At 39.0% G+C, this 19,684-nt stretch overlaps 3 protein-coding genes across 3 annotated transcripts; all 3 read right to left on the bottom strand.

Annotated features, from left to right (window-relative positions):
• Window positions 1–1,948: 1,948 nt before the first annotated feature.
• LOC137632752 (cuticle protein 16.8-like) lies at window positions 1,949–3,449 on the bottom strand. Its single transcript, XM_068364832.1, has 2 exons — window positions 3,364–3,449; window positions 1,949–2,991 (listed from the first exon to the last, which is right to left on the bottom strand). The coding sequence occupies exons 1-2, from the start codon at window positions 3,373–3,375 to the stop codon at window positions 2,209–2,211; spliced, it is 795 nt and encodes a 264-aa protein (XP_068220933.1). The 5' UTR covers window positions 3,376–3,449; the 3' UTR covers window positions 1,949–2,208.
• A 3,368-nt stretch (window positions 3,450–6,817) lies between these two features.
• Window positions 6,818–7,855, bottom strand: LOC137632819 (cuticle protein 6-like). Its single transcript, XM_068364919.1, has 2 exons — window positions 7,821–7,855; window positions 6,818–7,489 (listed from the first exon to the last, which is right to left on the bottom strand). Exons 1-2 carry the CDS (start codon window positions 7,830–7,832, stop codon window positions 6,896–6,898), a joined length of 606 nt encoding a protein of 201 aa, XP_068221020.1. The 5' UTR covers window positions 7,833–7,855; the 3' UTR covers window positions 6,818–6,895.
• A 4,118-nt stretch (window positions 7,856–11,973) lies between these two features.
• On the bottom strand, window positions 11,974–18,953 carry LOC137632859 (uncharacterized). Its single transcript, XM_068364956.1, has 4 exons — window positions 18,855–18,953; window positions 17,902–18,492; window positions 14,043–14,150; window positions 11,974–13,111 (listed from the first exon to the last, which is right to left on the bottom strand). The coding sequence occupies exons 1-4, from the start codon at window positions 18,864–18,866 to the stop codon at window positions 12,251–12,253; spliced, it is 1,572 nt and encodes a 523-aa protein (XP_068221057.1). The 5' UTR covers window positions 18,867–18,953; the 3' UTR covers window positions 11,974–12,250.
• Between the last annotated feature and the right edge of the window lie 731 nt (window positions 18,954–19,684).

Genomic DNA, 19,684 nt, shown 5'->3' with positions numbered 1-19,684 from the left:
GAACTTCAGTTTCTGGGGTTCCGGGTTCGATTCCCTGGACGACCAGAAGCTATTATCTTTAAGTTGATTCCCCCTGCGGTCTCTGATGCCGAGGTATAGAGAAAGCAGGTATTAGAAGGAGTATATTATATGGTTTATATGAATATGAAAACCACATCTACATATGCCAAATTGTCATATATGAATATATATATATATATATATATATATATATATATATATATATATATATATATATAATATATATATATATATATATATATATATATATATATATATATATATATATATTACTAGCTAAGCTACAGCCCCAGTTAGAAAAGCAGGATTCTATAAGCCCAAGGGCTCCAATGTAGCCCAGTGAGGAAAAGAAATAAAGAAATAAATAGACTTATAATGAAAAATTGAAATTAAATATTATAAGAAGTGTAACAACATTAAAAAGATCTTTCATATATGAACTATATAAAGATTTTTGTCAGCTTTTTCAACATGAAAACATGTGCTGCAGGCTTTAACTTTTGAAGTTCTACCGATTCAACTACCTGATTAGGAAGATCATTCCACTAATTGGTCACAGCTGGAATAAAACTTCTAGAATACTGTGTAGTATTGAGCCTCATGATGGAGAAGGCCTGATTATTAGAATTAACAGCATTCTTAGTATTACGAACAGGAGGGTACTGTCCGGGAAGATTTGAATGTGAATTATGAAAAATCTTATGCAACATGCATAACGAACTATATGAACGACGATGCCAGAGATTAATATCTAAATCAGGAATAAGAAATTTAATAGACCGTAAGTTTCTGTCCAACAAATTAAGATGAGAATCAGCAACTGAAGACCAGGCAGGAGAACAATACTCGAAACAAGGTTAGAATTAAAGAATTAAAACACTTCATCAGAACAGATTTATCACCGGAAATCTTAAAGACTTTCTTAAAAAGTCAATTATTTGTGCAATTGAAGACCTAATGTTTTTTTTCCTAAGTAAACTTGCTGTCGGGAATCACACCTAAAATTTTAAGTCATACAGAGTTGAAGAGACTATCAATAATGAGATCCGGATGTTGAGGAGCCACTGTCCTTGACCTACTTACAATCATACCTTGAGTTTTGTTAGGATTCAACTTCATGCCACATAATTTGCACCATGCAAGCTAGATCTCTATTAAGGGATTCATCAACCTCAGATCTACATTCAGGAGATGGAATTGATGCAAAGAGAGTAATATTATCTACATATGCAACGACCTTGAAAAGGAATGGGCCAAGATTACTACCCAGAGGAACACCAGCTATCACATTCCTATACTCACTATGGTGGCCATCACCAACTCTCTGCGACCTATTACTTAGAAATTCAGTAATGATGCTAAGAAAAGATCCACTCGCTCCCAACTGTTTGAGTTTGAAAGCAAGGGCCTCGTGATTAACACGGTGTAAGGCAGCACTAAAATCCATCATACAAACTTCCTTACCACAATCAAGGGATTGTATGTATGTATATATATATGTGTGTATAAATATCTACCTATTTATATACACAATATAAGTATACATATACATATATGTATATTTCCTGTTTCTTCTTCATTGTCCGATAAAGAATCTCTCAAAAATAATAGCAGCATTTATGTTAAAGTTATTATCGTATTCAAAATTTTCTTCACAACCTTGAAATATATCCATTTCTAAATATAGATGAATATAGATAGAGCTATTAGATCTATTATATCCTTATTTTTTTATCTTTTATTGCGAAATTAGACCTTTTAGATTCCTTAAATATTTTTTTTACTCCATTTAGTTATTTATGGACAAATGATAGACTTTTTTTTAGAATGAATCATTTAATGAACATCAGATTCATACAAAAGCCAAGAAAAGAAAAAAAAATAGTAGAAAACACTACATGAACTTTCAAACACAGGTCAGATCGTTTGCGTCAACACCAAGTTGAAAAGGACTGGAACTTCAATTTCTATTTTTAGAAATAACTTTTGTTTTACTAATAAACAGTTGAAAGCCAATCAGATGCTCGATCATATGGCGATCGATTGAAACTAGACAGTTCCTCCCTTCGTGAATTGGTGATCTACGCTTCTAGAACATCTGTAGGAGAGAGCTTGAGACTGGTACTCGAAGGGCTTAGTCTACTACTGCACTTGGGGCTGCTACAGCTGCTGTGTTGTTGGTGGTCACTACTGTCCGGGGCTGTAGGCAGTGAGAGTTGGAAAACCAGCAGATGTGTCATAGGGCGTGAGAGCTGGGATAGCACCCAAGGCAGTGGTGTACTGAAGAGGAGATCCTACAACAGCAGGGTGGCTGTAAGTCATGGGAGAGGTAAAGCCATAGGAGAAGCAGAGAGGAGAGATGGCAGATACGTGACGGGTAGCCATGATGGAACGCCTCGTACGTGCAGGAGTAATGGCGGCTGGAGCAGCTGCTTCTCTGTGGGCAGCTTCGTGGGCGGCCTTAGCGGCAGTGACCTCTGGGGTATCCTCTACTGGGGTAGGGGCGGCCAGGGATGCTGGTTCTGGAGCAGCAGGGGCTTCGGGCAGGTTGGTGCCGGAGACGCGGAAGCCGAGGGCATCGGCCACGTAGTGCTGGGTCTGGACCTTTCCTTGGGAGTCGACATAATTGTAGGATCCCCTTACGACGCCGAAAGCATCTCGGGTCTCAGAGCGTGCAGAAGGACCTCCGGCATACCCGAAGGAGTACTGGCCGAGCTGATCCTGGGCGTGATGCTGGGTCTGGATAGGAGCTACAGGGGTGTAAGGGAAGGCATTGTATGATACAGGATCCACGCCGCTATAGGTTAAGGGCACTTGAGCCACGGGCAGTGGGGCGGCAGCTGGAAGGAGTCCCTTGTACCCCTGGGGAAGGAGGCCTGAGTAGAATCCTGGGTAGGCCCCATAGATCCCTGGGTATCCTAAAATCTGGGCATTGCTGCACGCAGCTACGGCCGCAAGAGAAAGGACTGTCTGTGGAACATAAGAAAAATAAAGTTTATTTTTGAATATCAAGACATTTAAATCATGTTATTTAAATTCAAAGCAAAATCATGTGAAGATCTCAATCAAGTCACTTATTTCCTTTGTCAAGAATATTTTATAATTTTATCTCACCTGGACTGAAATCCAGTTGCATAATAATGCATTGCAATAGTCATGAATCAAAAAAAAATTGTAACAATCATTAATTGTAACTTGAACTGCATTTCTATTTGCAAATTTAAAACAAGTGGCATGTGAATCTACTACATTTTCATGCCAATGTATGAATGCCTTTACTAATTTATTTAGTTAGACCTTAAGAAAGAATCTTTTCACAGACGAAAATTAATCTCAAATTACCAGAGCATTCATGGTGATCCAGCGAAGGTCAGACGCTGTCTGAATCCTTCGACCAGTGGAACTTCTTTTATAGGAGTAAGGACAAGGACTTTAGGGTGTGGGTGGGGTAACGGAGAAATCCTCTTCAGGGTATATCTGTACCTGGAGTTTTTTTTTCCTGTTTGGTGTACCATATCCTATAGATGTGTAGAACCCATGGTTGATATGTATGAAAGGGTGGCTGTGGCCTGATTGGTAACGTCTCTGCCTGGTGTTTGCCAGTCGGGGGTTCGAGTGCCGCTCAGACTCGTTAGTGTCATTAGTGTCTATAACCTTACCATCCTTGTGAGCTAAGGTTGGGGGGTTTGGGGAAGCCTATAGGTCTATCTGCTGAGTCATCAGCAGCCACTGCCTGGCCCTCCCTGTCCTAGCTTGGGTGGAGAGGAGGTTTGGGCGCTGATCATATAATATATGGTCAGTCTCTAGGGCATTGTCCTGATTGCTAGGGCAATGTCACTGTCCCTTGCCTCTGCCATTCATGAGCGACCTTTAAAACCTTTAAACCTTTAGAGGATTGTTGATCCAAGTCTCCTTTATGGAAGTGAAGTTTTGATGTTGAATATTAAAAGAAAATCGGTAGATATGAATGTTTTTATGGTATATGGGAATCAGAATCGTTATAAAGGAGTAAAACGTGAATTCATACAGAATTCTTAAAAAGAAGAGACCTCTTTACTGAGATGATTCTGAAGAGAAGATGCTAAAGAGGCATTAAAAGAACCTCATCATCCAGGATGCTACTGAGTGCTAGGAAGATAGAGAGGAATGACAGCGTATGTAAATGAGCTAGACGTTCTACTTATGAGTCTTCTATGGAGGAGTAAGAAGCAGAAAATGTATTACAAGTTTTCTGCATATGGCTTTCATCCATGATTCAGCTGACAAGGTCTGAATCTCATAGTGATAATTTTCTTTTGAAATATCCTGTTACAAAAACCCTTCGCAAATAAATTTCTTATATATATATATATATATATATATATATATATATATATATATGTATATATATATATATACATATATATATAAATATATATATATATATATATATATATATATATATATGTATATATATATATATATATATATATATATATATAAGAAATTGGGGTCACCAGAGGGGTTATGTAAGTTCAAACAAAGCGTTTGAAGTTTATTTTCCTTGACAATATTTTGTATTGTCTGTGTTAATTGATAAGATGCAATACTTAGACACAAATATTTTGTTTTGGTAATAGTGTGTATATATGTGTAAATCCATATATATATATATATATATATATATATATATATATATATATATAGATAGATAGATAGATAGATAGATAGATAGATAGATATATAAATATATATATATATGTGTGTGTGTAAGTGCATATATATATATATATATATATATATATATATATATATATATATATATATAGGGAGAGAGATGTTTTTTCCTGATAGGGATTTTTTATGGAAAGAATATAATACACCTTGCGAACACTTTTGTACATGAGGTTCGTTTCCTTCAAAAATAAAGGAAAGGAAACAAAGGTTGTATTTCTATTCAAAATATCAGGAATAAGACAAAGAATAGTCTTCTTGGCACCTTAAGATAAACAGAGAACAGAAGAGGGAGATGTAATTACTCTAGGTCTGACCCAAATTATTTACCTCCATCTCACTTCCCAACCCTCTTCCAGCCTCCTTTATCAGTCTCCACCCATCTAATTCTCTCCCATCATCACCTTCTTCATCTTCTTTCCCTCCGTTATCCCTACACTAAGGGGTCGGTTACCTGATGCACTCTCTCCAATGCCTTCCAGCAAACCTCTTCTCTCCATATCATCCTTCACCTTATCTCGTCATCTAACTCTCTACCTCCCTCTTGATCTTTTTCTTACAGGTTCCTCCCAAGCCCTCCTCACTTCCTCCCCACCATACATCCTCAACACATGTCCCAAACCATCTCAGTGGTTAAACTGTTATCACCTCAGCATTCTCTGCTGCGCTTGCTATTCTTCTTATTTCGTCATTTTCCAATCTTTTAAGCATTGGTATTCCAATAATCCACCTGAAGGATTCTCATCTTCCTCTTTTTGTCTTAGAACCCATGTTTCCAATCTATACGTTTACACTGGTCCTATTACTGTGCTATAGATCTTGACGTTTTGCTTGACTAGCCTTTCTTATCATATACCTCTCCTGCTACCTCCCTCCACTTCCCCCAGGCTGCTTTCATCCTAATCTCAACTTCAGCATCACATCCTCCCTCCTGACTTAAAGCAGATCCCAAGTACCTTAATTTTTCCACTTGTTCAATTATCTAGCTTCTACTTTCATGCATCGTTACACTGTTCCTGCCTGCCTTACTGGTCCCCATAGATTCCGCTTTATCCACATTTGCTCTCAAACGATCCATCTCCATAGTCTCTTTCCTCTGTACAACCCTTCTCTGTAAGTCTTCCTCATTTTCAGCGATAATCACCAAATCATCGCTTCCATAAGACTAAAATTACTGCCAGCTCTTTGCTCAGACATCATCTGTAATGTATAAACGCTTCCAGAAGACTAAAATTACTGCCAGATCTTTGCTTAGACATCATCTGTAACGTATAAACCCTTCCAGAAGACTAAAGTCACTGCCAGATCATTGCTCAGACAGCATCTAACATTTAAAACGCTTCCAGAGGACTAAAATTACTGCCAGATCTTTGCTCAGACAGCATACGTAATGTTTAAACCCCCTCAGACTGCTAAAGCTAGTGCCAGATCTTTGCTAAGACAACATAAGGAAATCCCACAACTTTTCATTTATGGTCTCTTCACTTATCCTAATCCTCTCTCTTCCAATTTATATTTTCTCAGCCCACATCAGTTAGATATGGCACTAACCTTATTCATATGTACTGTAGAACTTTGATCAATTCGAGAGTGGATCAAGAATCAAGAAGAGATAAAGAAACAAATAAAAATAGTTAGAGAAAAACAGTGAATATGTTCATCGGTCCCAGTACCTCGCCCTTGGCCTTGATTTTATAACAGAATCAAATTTAGTTTTGATGGTGTTTCGCAAAGCAAAAAACTGATGGAATGCATTGCCTGTTTTGTTTAATGAATTAGGGCGTTACCATTGTTTATATCTAAAAGCATTGATGTTTAACTAATCTTATGGCATATCTCGTAATGTATCGAAACTACCTTTTCGCCATATAAGGTTTATAGAAAATCAAAGTAAAAGGATAATGTAACTAATCTTTAATAATATTTTTTTTTCACTTGAAGAAATAGTCACACACACAAACACACACACATGATCACAGCCTGAATATCTCTCTAAAGTATATACAGAAAGTGAAGGTGAGTCAACGCCGAGTCCCATCACTTCACTGGCCTCCCTCAGAAAGAGAAGCTGGTGAGCTGACTGAAGACTACGGTGCTCTACGTCGCCTGTTGACAGAAGATGAGACAGCTTTAAGAACACACAAACAAACAAACAATTTGTTTATTTGCGGGCATCGGGGGCGGCTTCAGCTGCAACAGCGGCCTCGTCGAAAGCAGCCTTGAAGGCGACCTTAGCGGCGGCGACCTCTGGGGTGTCCTGAACTGGCTCCGGCAGGGGTCCTGGAAGAGCCAAGGGAGCTGGGGCCTCAGGGGCGTCGGGAGCCACGGGGAGGTTGGTGGCGGAGACGCGGAAGCCGAGGGCGTCGGCCACGTAGTGCTGGGTCTGGACCTTGCCTTCGGAGTCGACGTAGTTGAAGGATCCCCTGACGACGCCGAAGGCATCGCGGGTCTCAGAGCGCGAAGAAGGACCTCCGGCATACCCGAAGGAGTACTGACCGAGCTCATCCTGGGCGTGGTGTTGGGTCTGGATGGGTGCTACAGGGGCGTAAGGGAGTGCATTATAGGATACAGGAGCCACGCCACTATAGGTTAAGGGCACTTGAGCCACAGGCAGTGGGGCGGCAGCAGGAAGGAGTTCCTTGTAACCCTGAGGAAGGAGGCCTGAATAGAATCCTGGGTAGGCCCCATAGATCCCTGGGTACCCTAAAATCTGGGCACTGCTGCAGGCAGCCACAGCTGCTAGAGAAAGTACTGTCTGTGGAGCATGAAAAAAATAAAGTCTATTTTTAAATATCTAGACATTTAAATCGTGTAGATTAAATTAAAATCAATATCATTTGAAAAACTCAATCAAGTTACTTCTTTCTTTGCCGAGAAAATCGAACAATTTTATATCAACTGAATTCAACGAAAATTGCAACAATCATTAATTCTAACATAAACTGAATTTGTATTTGAAAATTCAAAACAAGTTGCATTATGAATATACTACATTTTTCTGTCAATAATGAATGAGTTTACTGCTTTCTTTAGTAAGAACAAATTAGAAAGTATCTTTTCACGGACGAAAAGGAATCTCAAATTACCAGAGGATTCATGGTGATCCAGCGAAGGGCAGAGGCTGTCTGAATCCGTTGGCCAACGGGACTACTTTTATAGGAGCGAGTAAGGACAAGGACAAGGACCTTAGGGGCGTGGCTATGGAAACGGGGAAATCCTCCTTAGGGCAGAGCTGTTCCTCAGATTTTTTACTGCCGGGTGTACCATATCCTTTGAATGGATGGAAAGCATTGCATTATTATTATGTTTATTAATATCTTTATGTCTTTGTGTCTGTCAATCAATTATTTATGCTCATTTTTTATGAATAAATCTCTCAATGACAACGAAAGCCAAATTTTTTTTCGAAAGTTTTTTTTTTTATATATTTTTTATATCTACACAAGAATATAAATGTACAATTTTTATTGCAGTGTTTATTGTTATATAATAATAATAATAATAATAATAATAATAATAATAATAATCATCATCTCCTCCTCCTACACCTATTGACGCAAAGGACCTTGGTTACATTTCGCCAGTCGTCTCTATCTTGAGCTTTTAATTCAATACTTCTCCATTCATCATCTTATATTGCGCGCTTCATAGTCTTCAGCCATGTAGGCCTGGGTCATCCAACTCTTCTAGTCCCTTGTGGAGCCCAAGTAAATGCTTGGTGAACTAATCTCTCATGGGGAGTTCGAAGAGAATGCCAAACCATCTCCATATACCCCTCATCATGATCTCACACACATATGGCACTCGAGTAATCTCTTTTAGAGTTGCATTTCTAATCCTGTCCTGCCAATCAACTCCCAAGGTCCTTCTGAGGGCTTTGTTTTCATATCTACTGTATCTATTGGAGGTTGTTTCATGTCCATGCAGTAACACCGATCTCTTTAAACCGATAGTCTGATTTTTATATATAAATTCAGGCGATTTGATTTCCAAATTTTAATCAACCTAGCCATTGTCTGGTTTTCTTTTTTTTCAATCTTTCACTAAACTCTAATCCTAAATACCCTGTATTGGAGATCATAGTTCCGAAATACCTAAATGATTCTACCTCGTTAATCCTTTCTCCTTCGTTCTCATCATCTCTGTCTTTCTTCTATTTATCTTTAGCCTAACCTCGTGTGATATTTCATGCATTCTGATAAGCAAGCATTGCAAATCCTGTGGTGTTTTGCTAACAAGGACAGCATCATCAGCATACTCTAGGTCCGCTAATTTCCTATTACCAACCCAGTCCAATCCTTCTTCACACTCTCCAACTGTTCTATGCATTACAAAATCCATGAGGATGATGAACAACATAGGTGACAACACATTCCCTTGGAGTACTCCGCTGATCATTGGAAATTCGTTTGATAGTACTCCACTAACATTAACTTTGCACTTGCTATGCTCATGAACAGACTTAATCAAATTTACATATTTAAGAGGAATTCAATTATAACACCAGGCTCACCACAAAATTGGCCGGTGCACACTATCAAATGTTTTTTTCATAGTCTCCAAATGCCATCAAAAGTGGATTTCTGTATTCTACGCATTGTTGTACAACACGTCTTGAAATTAAAATTTGGCCAGTACAACTTCTACCCTTCAAAATCTTACTTGTTCATCTCTCAGCTTTTCATCAGTCTTTCTTTCTAGTCTCTTTAGAATAAGCATGTCTCAAAACTTCACTACCTTCTGACTGACATATGTTCTTAATATCACACCATTCTTTATTAATTGTCTACTCTTCGTCTCTCAAAGTCGATTCCTACATTCAATTGCAAATGTTTTTCTGTGCTCATCTTCAATAGGTTTGGTTGTATCAAACCCAGGTATTCTATCTACATTTTTGTTGGGTGCTTTCAGTTTTAATTTTAGTGTGGAATTGAGGAGCTGGTGATCACTACCAATATCTGCACCTCTACAGCATATTACATTTCTTAGAGTCCTCCTTCTCTCTTTATAAATGGCTATGTGATCTATTTTATTTTTGTAATTGCCACATAGTGATTGATTGATTGATTTGAGGTTTTCTGGCATCCTGACATCTAAGGTCATAGACGCCGAGCCACAGGGTGAAGTCCATGTATATTTGTGGATGTCTTTGTGCTAGGCAAGAGTATCTCCAATGACAAGATTGTTTGTTGAACAGAAACTTATGAAATGTGCTCCATTTTCATTTGCAACTTCGCCAAGACCCTCAACACTCATCACATTCTCTATACCTTGATTATTCCTTCCAGTTTTAGGAGTGAAGTTGCCAATTACAATTTTCATATCTCTCTTTGGAATCTCATCTATTACACTCTGCAGATCTTCATAGTATTCATCTTTTCTTTCTTCAGGGGAATAATTTTTTGGTGCACACCAAACTATGATACTCATATTGCACTGCTTTGATTTAAACTTTTCAAGTAAAACTACGATTTACAGCTTCCCACTCAGTCAATGCCTTTTCTGCTCTTGGTGTCATCATCATTCCTTCCCCCTCTCTTCCAACTCCGTCTGTCTTTCTTGAATAGATATATAAATTGCCTTGTCTAAGGTTTCGTTACCTATCCCCTTACAACGTGTTTCACTTAGGGCTAAGATATCCAAAGTATATTTCATAAATTCATTCTCCACTTACTGTAACTTCCCAATCTGATTCAAGGTTCTAACATTCCAATAAACAATTTTCAATTTTTCTTTAGAATTTATAAACCGTGAGATTCTTAGCACCCTGCAACGCCCAGAACTGGAGGCCATTCTGTCATTTGTGCTTTTTGTAAACTGACTAATCCATAGAGGATTCATTGGCTAAATTCATCAAAGGATAGGCAGTTCCTTGTGATGTGCAGTGCCTATCTAACTAAGGCAAAGAGACCCCTGCCTGTCCTTACTAAATCCAGTAAGATCATCCGCCAGGCGAAGGAGTAAAAGCCGAAAAGTCATCTTGTCTATCACCTTAATTCCAATCTGTCACCTTGCTGCCAGTGACTTCTTCGTGATTTAGGTTATTTCCTCCACACTCAAGTTCTCATTACTCCTCCAGGTTGCTCATCCGTTTACATAACCGTTGGCAAACATTGATTACTAAGATATACCACCTAGCACGGTAAAATATTCCGCCTAGCACTGTAATGTGAAAATAATTTTGTTAATTTTTTGTTTGTGAACAACATTACACAAAACTACTACACTAATTTCTTCAACGAAACTTGCACAAGTGGGACAAATCCATTAGATTTTGAAGAAAATACATTGAAGTACAATCACGCAGTGGAGTTTAATGCAAAATGAGACTGCTTGGCGTGACAAAGGCATGCTCTCTACTGAGTGCCCCTCTAGTTGTATATAGATTAAGGAAATCCCTAATCTATATTTGTTCCGATATGAATATTTCCCATATCCCAATAAATAGATTACTCTATCGCGTCTCTGCCGATCAGAGATTTTCCTTCCCCACAGCCCCCCCCCCCCCTCCCGATCCCCCTTCTCACCTAAATTTAGTTTTGTCCTCATTCATCTTGGATGTATTGATAGCCTGCTAAGTACTGAGCAGCAATGAGTAAGTAAGAGTTAATGAGGAAATATGAGGGACTTTATTAGAAACACTGTGATAAAATAAAAAAAGAGGTTAGTTATGACATTAAAATATTACATGGCTGCCTAACTTACAATCTAGGTAATTTGCATATTTAGCAAAATAGGCTACATAATTTAAAAGCTAGGCAGCCTAGTTTATGAAATAGGCACAGTTTTAAAAGGAGCTTACAAGTTAGGCAACGTTAGTGCCTAATATAGAAATTTGGCAATTCGATTGCCTAGTTTACAAATTAGGCAATTCTTCATCTTAGGCACGACATATATATATATATATATATATATATATATATATATATATATATATATATATATATATATATATATATATATTGCTTCTTTTCATTTTCTGTTGGGGAATCTCTTGATAAGACTGTAAGAGTAGCAATTGCTTTAAAGTTATTTTCTTATTCAAAGTTTTCATCACAACCTTGAAATATATCTATTTCTGAATATAGAGGAATATATTAATCTACTGTATCTTCATTTTCTTATTTTCTATTGCAAAATGTAATCTCAATGTTGCACATAAATTTAGTTTTTCTATGGACAAATCAAAGACATTTTTTTAGAATGAATCATTTATTAAAAATCAAGTTCTGACAAAAACGAAAAAAAGCGAAAACACAACATGAACTTTCAGACGTATTATGTACAGATCAGGTCGTTTGCGTCAACACCAACTTGAAGAGGATTGGAACTTCAATTTGTATTTTTAGAAATATTTTTTTAAAATTATAAATCAATTCAATTGAAAGTCAATCAGATACTCGATCAAATATCGATCTATAAAGCAAGAGAGTTCGTTCCTTCCTTCGTCAGGTGGTGATCTACGCTTCTGCACCATCTGGAGGAGACAGCATCTTGAGACAGGTACTCGAAGGGCCTAGTCAACGCGGTAGGAGACGGCGTGGTTGGGGTTGTTTACCACCCGCAGGAGGGTGGCGTCCCTGGGGGCTGCTGCTGCAGCTGCGTTGTAGGTGGTGACTGCTGGGTATCCGGTGCTGTAGGCGGCGAGGGCGGGAAGACCGGTGTAGGGCGTGATAGCTGGGAAGGCGGCGCCCAATCCAGCGGTGTACTGCAGGGGAGATCCTACGACGGCAGGGTGGTTGTACGTCAAGGGAGAGGAGAAGCCGTAGGAGAAGCGAAGAGGAGACACGGCAGGTACGTGGTGGGCGGTCACGACGGCACGCCTCTTACGTGCAGGAGCAACTTCGGTGGCTGGGGCAGCTGCTTCGGTGAGGGCGGCTTGGTGGGCGGCCTTAGCGGCAGCGACCTCTGGGGTATCCTCTACTGGGGCAGGAGCGGCCAGGGGTGCGGGTTCTGGAGCAGCAGGGGCCTCGGGCAGGTTGGTGCCGGCGACGCGGAAACCGAGGGCGTCGGCCACGTAGTGCTGGGTCTGGACCTTTCCTTCTGCATCGATGTAGTTGTAGGATCCCCTGACGATACCGAAGGCATCGCGGCTCTCAGCGCGGGAGGCGGGACCACCGGCATATCCGAAGGAGTACTGACCGAGCTCGTCCTGTGAGTGGTACTGGGTCTGGATGGGAGCCACGGGGGTGAATGGAAGGGCGTTGTAAGCCACGGGGGCAATGGTGTTGAGGGCCACTGGGGATGGGGCAGCTGCGACAGTCTTCAGGGTGATGGGAGACGCCCCTGGGATTAGGCCTGGGTATCCATAGAAGCCGGGGTAGCCGAAGATCTGGCCGCTGCTGCAGGCAGCCAAGGCAATGACGGAGAGTACAGTCTGGAAAATAGTTTCATTGGGAGAGGAGTTAGATTTAGTAAATTTATCTGGCTATTAATTGTTTAGGCATTGATTCTGAAATAAGTCTTTTGAATACCCAATTATTAATTATGCGTATTAAGAACAACAAATGTGATTATGATATACTGTAGTTCTTACAAGTAGCTTCCTTTAGATTATAACATATGCGGGCTCTTATAGAGATCTCACTCAATCTCCCTCTTTCTCTCACTCTACAAATATACTTTAATTTTCACATTTCCTGTAGACCTAAAATCTGATTCTTTGTTGTTTAGAATCGACAGCTTTAATAGTATTGCATATATAGATTATTTTAGGCTTAGTAACTCACATATACTAAAGAATAGTTTGCTTTAATTTTTTTTCCAAGTTTAATAGCATTACATTTGTGGAGAATTTCATGATTGGTAGCTCAAATGTACGACATAATTCTCATATTGAAGTTGAGTTATTATAATTCAAGGCGTTGACCACTCAATGCAAAAAAAAAATCTTAGCCCAATACATTGTTAACAATAAACTTCCGTTTGTAATGAATAGCAAAAAGTCATTTGAATTAATTAACCTATTGTGTTATGACTTGGATTCCTTATAGTTTTGAAGGCTATCAAGAATAACCACAACATTTTAAATCCAGTTAAGATTAGCTAAGGTCTAACGTCGACAAGAAATTGCAAATGGAATTTTAAAAGCGAGTTCGAGAATTAACTAATAATAGCCAATAACTTTTAATTTGAAGTTTTCAAATTAGTTCAGGTCTGACTTCTGATACTAATAGCCAAAACAGACTTGTCCCTAAGCTCTTTAATTGGGTTAAACTTTTGAAATAGCCAAAATATTCTTAATCCTAAGAAGTAAATATTGTTAGGACACATCATCACTCAGCTCCCTGTCCTCTGCATCTACTCACCAAGGCGTTCATGTTGATGACCCACAGATTCGGAGCTGTCTGCCGGTAGATGCCCAAGACATCCTTTATATAGGCGGGCGAATCAAGGTCCCATCCTGGGCGGGGTCCCTCAATCGAAGCGGGTCTTCAATCCTCTTCACCCGCATCTTCGGTCTTCTTCTTCTTACCTGGATTAGGGAAAAAAGTTGTCCTGTGTCCTTAACGGTTCGTCCCTGGGAAACGGGGAAAGTCCTCCTGAGGGCAGAGCTGTTCCTCAGAGCTTTTTTCTGACTGGTGTAACATATCCTATAGGATTTATAGATGGATATAACCTGTTGTTTATATTTATGATAAAAAAATTTAAGCCAAGAGTCCTTTATGGAAGTGAAGTTTGGATGTTGAATAAAAAAAAGGTTTAATTTGTAAAAATAAATGTTTTTGTAGCATATAGGAATCAAAATCATTGGAAGAGTGTAAAATGTTAATAAAAACAGTCTAGATAAGAAGAAACTTCTGTATTAAGATGATTCTGAAGAGATGATGTTAAGGAGGCATTAAAAGAAGAACCTCAACATCCAGGATGCTTTCGATTGCAAGGGAGACAGAGAGGTTCTACACTGTATGTAAGAGAGCTTGACGTGCTGCATATGAGGCTTCTGTGGAGGTACAGGAAGTAAATAATATAGAGGTTTTCTGCATATGGATTTCATCCATGATTCAGCTGATAAAGTTTGAATTTCATAGTTTTCACTATCTTCACAGATACACACATATATATATATACACACACACATATATATATATATATATATATATATATATATATATATATATATATATATATATATATATATGTATATATATATATATATATATATATATATATATATATATATATATATATATATATATATATATACTATATGTATATGTATGTATATAAAGATAAATAGTTAGATATCCCTTATTGTTAAGCCCCCCAAAAATCCCTAGTTTACCAGCCTGACCACGAGTATATGGGTCTGGGGATCGTCCTTGGAAGAAGGGGGGGGGGCGTGAATGGGGTGAGAACTTTGACCTGTTCCCTTGAAATCTATTGTAACAATCTTCACTAAATACCCATTTTGAAACTGAGGTCAACAGAGGGGGATAATAAGGACAAACAAAGTCTTTGAAGTTTATTTTCATTGAAAATAGTTTGTATTGTCTCTGCTAACTGATATGATGGAATATTTTATGATCTTTTGTTATGTGAATAGCATGAATAAAAATTATGAATTATTCACGATACTTGAGTGGGATAGCATGAATAAGAATTATAAGTTGTATATATGTACTCACTTAAACACATATATGTGTTTTGGTAAGTGTGTGTATGTGTGTGTGTGTGTGTTTAAATTCACCATTGACCCATTACCTTAATTTTGGGTTGGTTTCAGGGAAAGATAGAAACAACAGTTGCTTTCACTTTCATCCTTTTACTGCTAAAACATGGTAGTCTCCTCTGTGTAAAACTAACTCGCTTCACATACCAACACAGAAGTCTCATGCACAGCACGTTGACTTCCCCCACATCCAGTGCATCTTAGATAGAATGACCTTTTCTACCCCATCCAGGCAACACTTTCTTGGTGTCCCTATCGTTTTCCCTACCAAACACACACACACACATACACACACACACACACACACACACACACACACACACATTCTTCAAAATCCAATTTTCTTTAAAGCAGACTATTGAAGATACTTCATGACAGATGTAATTTTCTCTCTTACAAAATCTCTGACGAATCCTGTAAGTTCCTTCACATCCCAACACGACAGCCTCATCAGCAGGATATCGAGACCTCAGCTGTTCCTGTTGTCAAGGTCCTTTTGTTTGAATTGTTTAATAGTTTGCGCACTTTTTCAAACAAAAAGTTTTCCCATTCTTACTACTGGGCCAAACCACCTTCCATGCCGGTCGACATTTTATCACTCTTCTTACTACATTGGTTCTGATTAGCTTTGCTTATCCTTTATTTACTGCAGTGTGGCCGTGTATAGCTCTGAAGAACTAGTAGGGAACTACAGGTAAAGTTATATTGGTCTGAGTTCTTCAGGGGAATGAAGATATTTATTTGGTTTTCAAGACAGAATAAGATAAATGATTAAAACTATTATTTATAAAGAAGGAAATGGATAGACAGATATCACATAAGAAAACAATATATGAGTTAGCGTTTAGTAAGAGTGATGTATTTCCTCGACAGGTTTTTCATGGAAAGATTATACATTGCGTGCACTTCAGTATATAACATTCGTTACCTTTAAAACTAAGGAAAAGAGAAAAAATTATTAATTTCTATTTAAAGTCTCAAAATAGAAGCACAGAATATTCTTCATAGTAACTTATAATAAACTGAAAGGGGAGGAAAGAGGAGATGCAGTTATGCCCGCCCCAGAATTTATCATTCTCCACCCCTCCATTATATCTCATCCAAATTGTTAGATTATCTCAGCCCAAATGAGTTAAATAAGGCAAAAGGCTTATTCATATGTAAAGTTCATCTGCATTGAACAATGCGAGAGTGGATCAAGATTCCAGAAGAGAAAAAGTGACAAATGAGAATAGTTTTGAAATAGCTTGGAATGCTGTCACCAATCCCAGTACCTGGCTTTCATCCTAAATTTTATAACAGAATCCAATCCAGATTTGATGGTGTTTGATAAATAAGAAATTGTTGGCTCGAGAAAATAGTGAGAGATAAGATAAAAGAAGAAGAATAATCTGTGAACTGTAAATATAAGGAAAGGAAGCCTGTCTAAAATATACTATGGCTGTATGAGGTGACCTGATTGGTAACGTCTCTGCCTGGTGTTTGCCAGTCGGGGGTTCGAGTTCTGCTCAGTCTCGTTAGTTCCTTTAGTGTCTGCAACCTTACCTTCCTTGTTAGCTAAGGTTGGGAGGTTTCGGGTAGCCTATAGGCCTATCTGTTGAGTCATCAGCAGCCTTTGCATGGCCCTCCCTGGTCCTAGCCTGGGAGGAAAAGGGGCTTGGTCGCTGATCATATGATATATGGCCAGTCTCTAGGGCATTGTCACTGCTCCTTTCCTCTGCCATTCATGAACGACCTTTAAACCTTTAAGGGAAGAGGTGGTACCAATCAAGAGAGCTAAGAACAGGCCAGTGATGGGGGGGGGGGGGGTGGGGGGAGGAGGAGTGTGGGTGAAGAAGATGCAAGGAATAGAAATAGCTGGAAAATTTTCATTCAAGAGTCCGATCCTTCAATACAATGAGACTAAGAAGGTCGAAATAAGAAGATAATTATTTTATCCTACTAGGCTCAATTACTTCCAGTTTTATTATTGGTCAGTTTTATAAAACCAGTTTTGCTTTGATATTTGATATTTGCTGTGTTTAGCCATAGAATGTTATTAGGACAAACACCAGCATGTTTGTTTTAGGTCAATGTGTCCATATTTGTATATAGATTAGGGCATTTTACTCTATTGCTAAAAACTTTGACATTGAAGTAATTTCATGTTCTATCACGCAGTGTGTCGAAACTACCATTCGTCATATCATAAACTCCATAGAAAATCTAAGTAAAAGGATAATATAAGTAATCTTTAATGATATATTTTTTTATTTTTCTTTGAAGAAATAGTCACACACATACAAACACACATACATGATCACAGCCTGAATATCTCTCTACAGTATATGTACACAAAGTGAAGGCGAGTCAACACCGAGTCCTGTCACTTCACTGGCCTCCCTCAAAGGAGAAGCTGGTGAGCTGACTGAAGACTTCGGTGCTCTACGTCGCCTCTTCACGGAAAATGGGACAGCTTTAAGAACACACAAACAAACAAACAAACAATTTGTCTATTTGCGGGCGTCGGGGGCGGCTTCAGCTGCTGCAGCGGCCTCGTCGAAAGCGGCCTTGAAGGCGACCTTAGCGGCAGCGACCTCTGGGGTGTCCTGAACTGGCTCCGGCAGGGGTCCTGGAAGAGCCAAGGGAGCTGGGGCCTCAGGGGCGTCGGGAGCCACGGGGAGGTTGGTGCCGGAGACGCGGAAGCCGAGGGCGTCGGCCACGTAGTGCTGGGTCTGGACCTTGCCTTCGGAGTCGACGTAGTTGAAGGATCCCCTGACGACGCCGAAGGCATCGCGGGTCTCGGAGCGCGCAGAAGGACCTCCGGCGTACCCGAAGGAGTACTGACCGAGCTCATCCTGGGCGTGGTGTTGGGTCTGGATGGGAGCTACAGGGGCGTAAGGGAGGGCATTGTATGATACAGGAGCCACGCCACTATAGGTTAAGGGCACTTGAGCCACAGGCAGTGGGGCGGCAGCAGGAAGGAGTCCATTGTAACCCTGGGGAAGGAGACCTGAGTAGAATCCTGGGTAGGCCCCATAGATCGCTGGGTATCCTAAAATCTGGGCACTGCTGCAGGCAGCCACAGCTGCTAGAGAAAGTACTGTCTGTGGAGCATAAAAAAATAAAGTTTATTCTTAAATATCAAGACATTTAGATCATGTAGATTAAATTAAAATAAAAAACTCAATCAAGTTACTTCTTTGCAGAGTCGAGAAAATCTAACAATTTTATCTCATTTGGACTGAAATCCAGATGCATTGTAATGCATTACATTGTCAATGAATTCAACAAAAATGGCAATAATCAGTAATTGTAACATAAACTGAATTTGTATTTGCAAATTCAAAACAAGTTGCATTATGAATATACCACTTTCTTATGTCAATAATGAATGAGTTTACTGCTTTCTTTAGTCAGAACAAATTAGAAAGAATCTTTTCACAGAAGAAAATGAATCTCAAATTACCAGAGGATTCATGGTGATCCAGCGAAGGGCAGAGGCTGTCTGAATCCTTTGGGCAACGAGACTCCTTTTATAGGAGCGAGTAAGGACAAGGACAAGGACCTTAGGGGCGTGGCTATGGAAACGGGGAAATCCTCCTTAGGGCAGAGCTGTTCCCCAAAAGTTTTTTTTTTTTTCTGTCTGGTGTACCATATCCTTTGAATGGATAGACAGGATTACATGCGATGGTTTTTCTACAATTACAACGCTGTTATAATAATAATAATAATAATAATAATAATAATAATAATAATAATAATAATAATAATAGTGATGATGATAGTAGTAATGATTATTATAATTATAATAAGGGACAAGATTATTATTATGGTTATTAATATCTTTATTAATGGTTTTTGTGTCCGTCAATCAATTTTTTATGCTAATTTTTTTATAAGTAAATTTCTCAATAATAACGAAAGACAAGTTTGTTTTCGAAAGGTAGTAGTAGTAGTAGTAGTAGTAGTAGTAGTAGTAGTAGTAGTAGTAGTAACATATACCCATCAATAATTTTATTTGTTTCGATAAAAGAATGTTTGGAAGATTGAAAGACGTGCACGTGTTTAGGGGTATGGCTAACGGTATGTCTGATCATTTTTTGGTGGAAGGAAAATTGGTTGTAGCAAAAGAGTGGGGGAATAGAGTGGGTGGATGTAAAAGGGAGCTAGTGAGGGTTGAAGAGCTAATAAAACCGGGGGTAAAAAGTAAATATCAGGAAAGGTTGAAAATGGCATATGACGAGGTGAGAGTAAGAGAAACTGATAATTTAGAGGAGGAGTGGAAGTTAGCAAAAG

Source organism: Palaemon carinicauda, chromosome 42 (assembly GCF_036898095.1).
Source record: "Palaemon carinicauda isolate YSFRI2023 chromosome 42, ASM3689809v2, whole genome shotgun sequence".
Lineage (NCBI taxonomy): Eukaryota > Metazoa > Arthropoda > Malacostraca > Decapoda > Palaemonidae > Palaemon > Palaemon carinicauda.
This window is presented reverse-complemented; position numbering and strand designations above follow the sequence as displayed.

Bases quoted from the DNA above. Each gene is read 5' to 3' on its own strand.
- LOC137632859 (XM_068364956.1), bottom strand. The intron at 14,151-17,901 runs TAGACAAATTGT...GCTTCGATTGAG, and splicing joins CCGCCCCCGACGCCCGCAAA to GGACCCCGCCCAGGATGGGA. The intron at 13,112-14,042 runs GTGAGTAGATGC...ACTATTTTCCAG, and splicing joins TCATCAACATGAACGCCTTG to ACTGTACTCTCCGTCATTGC.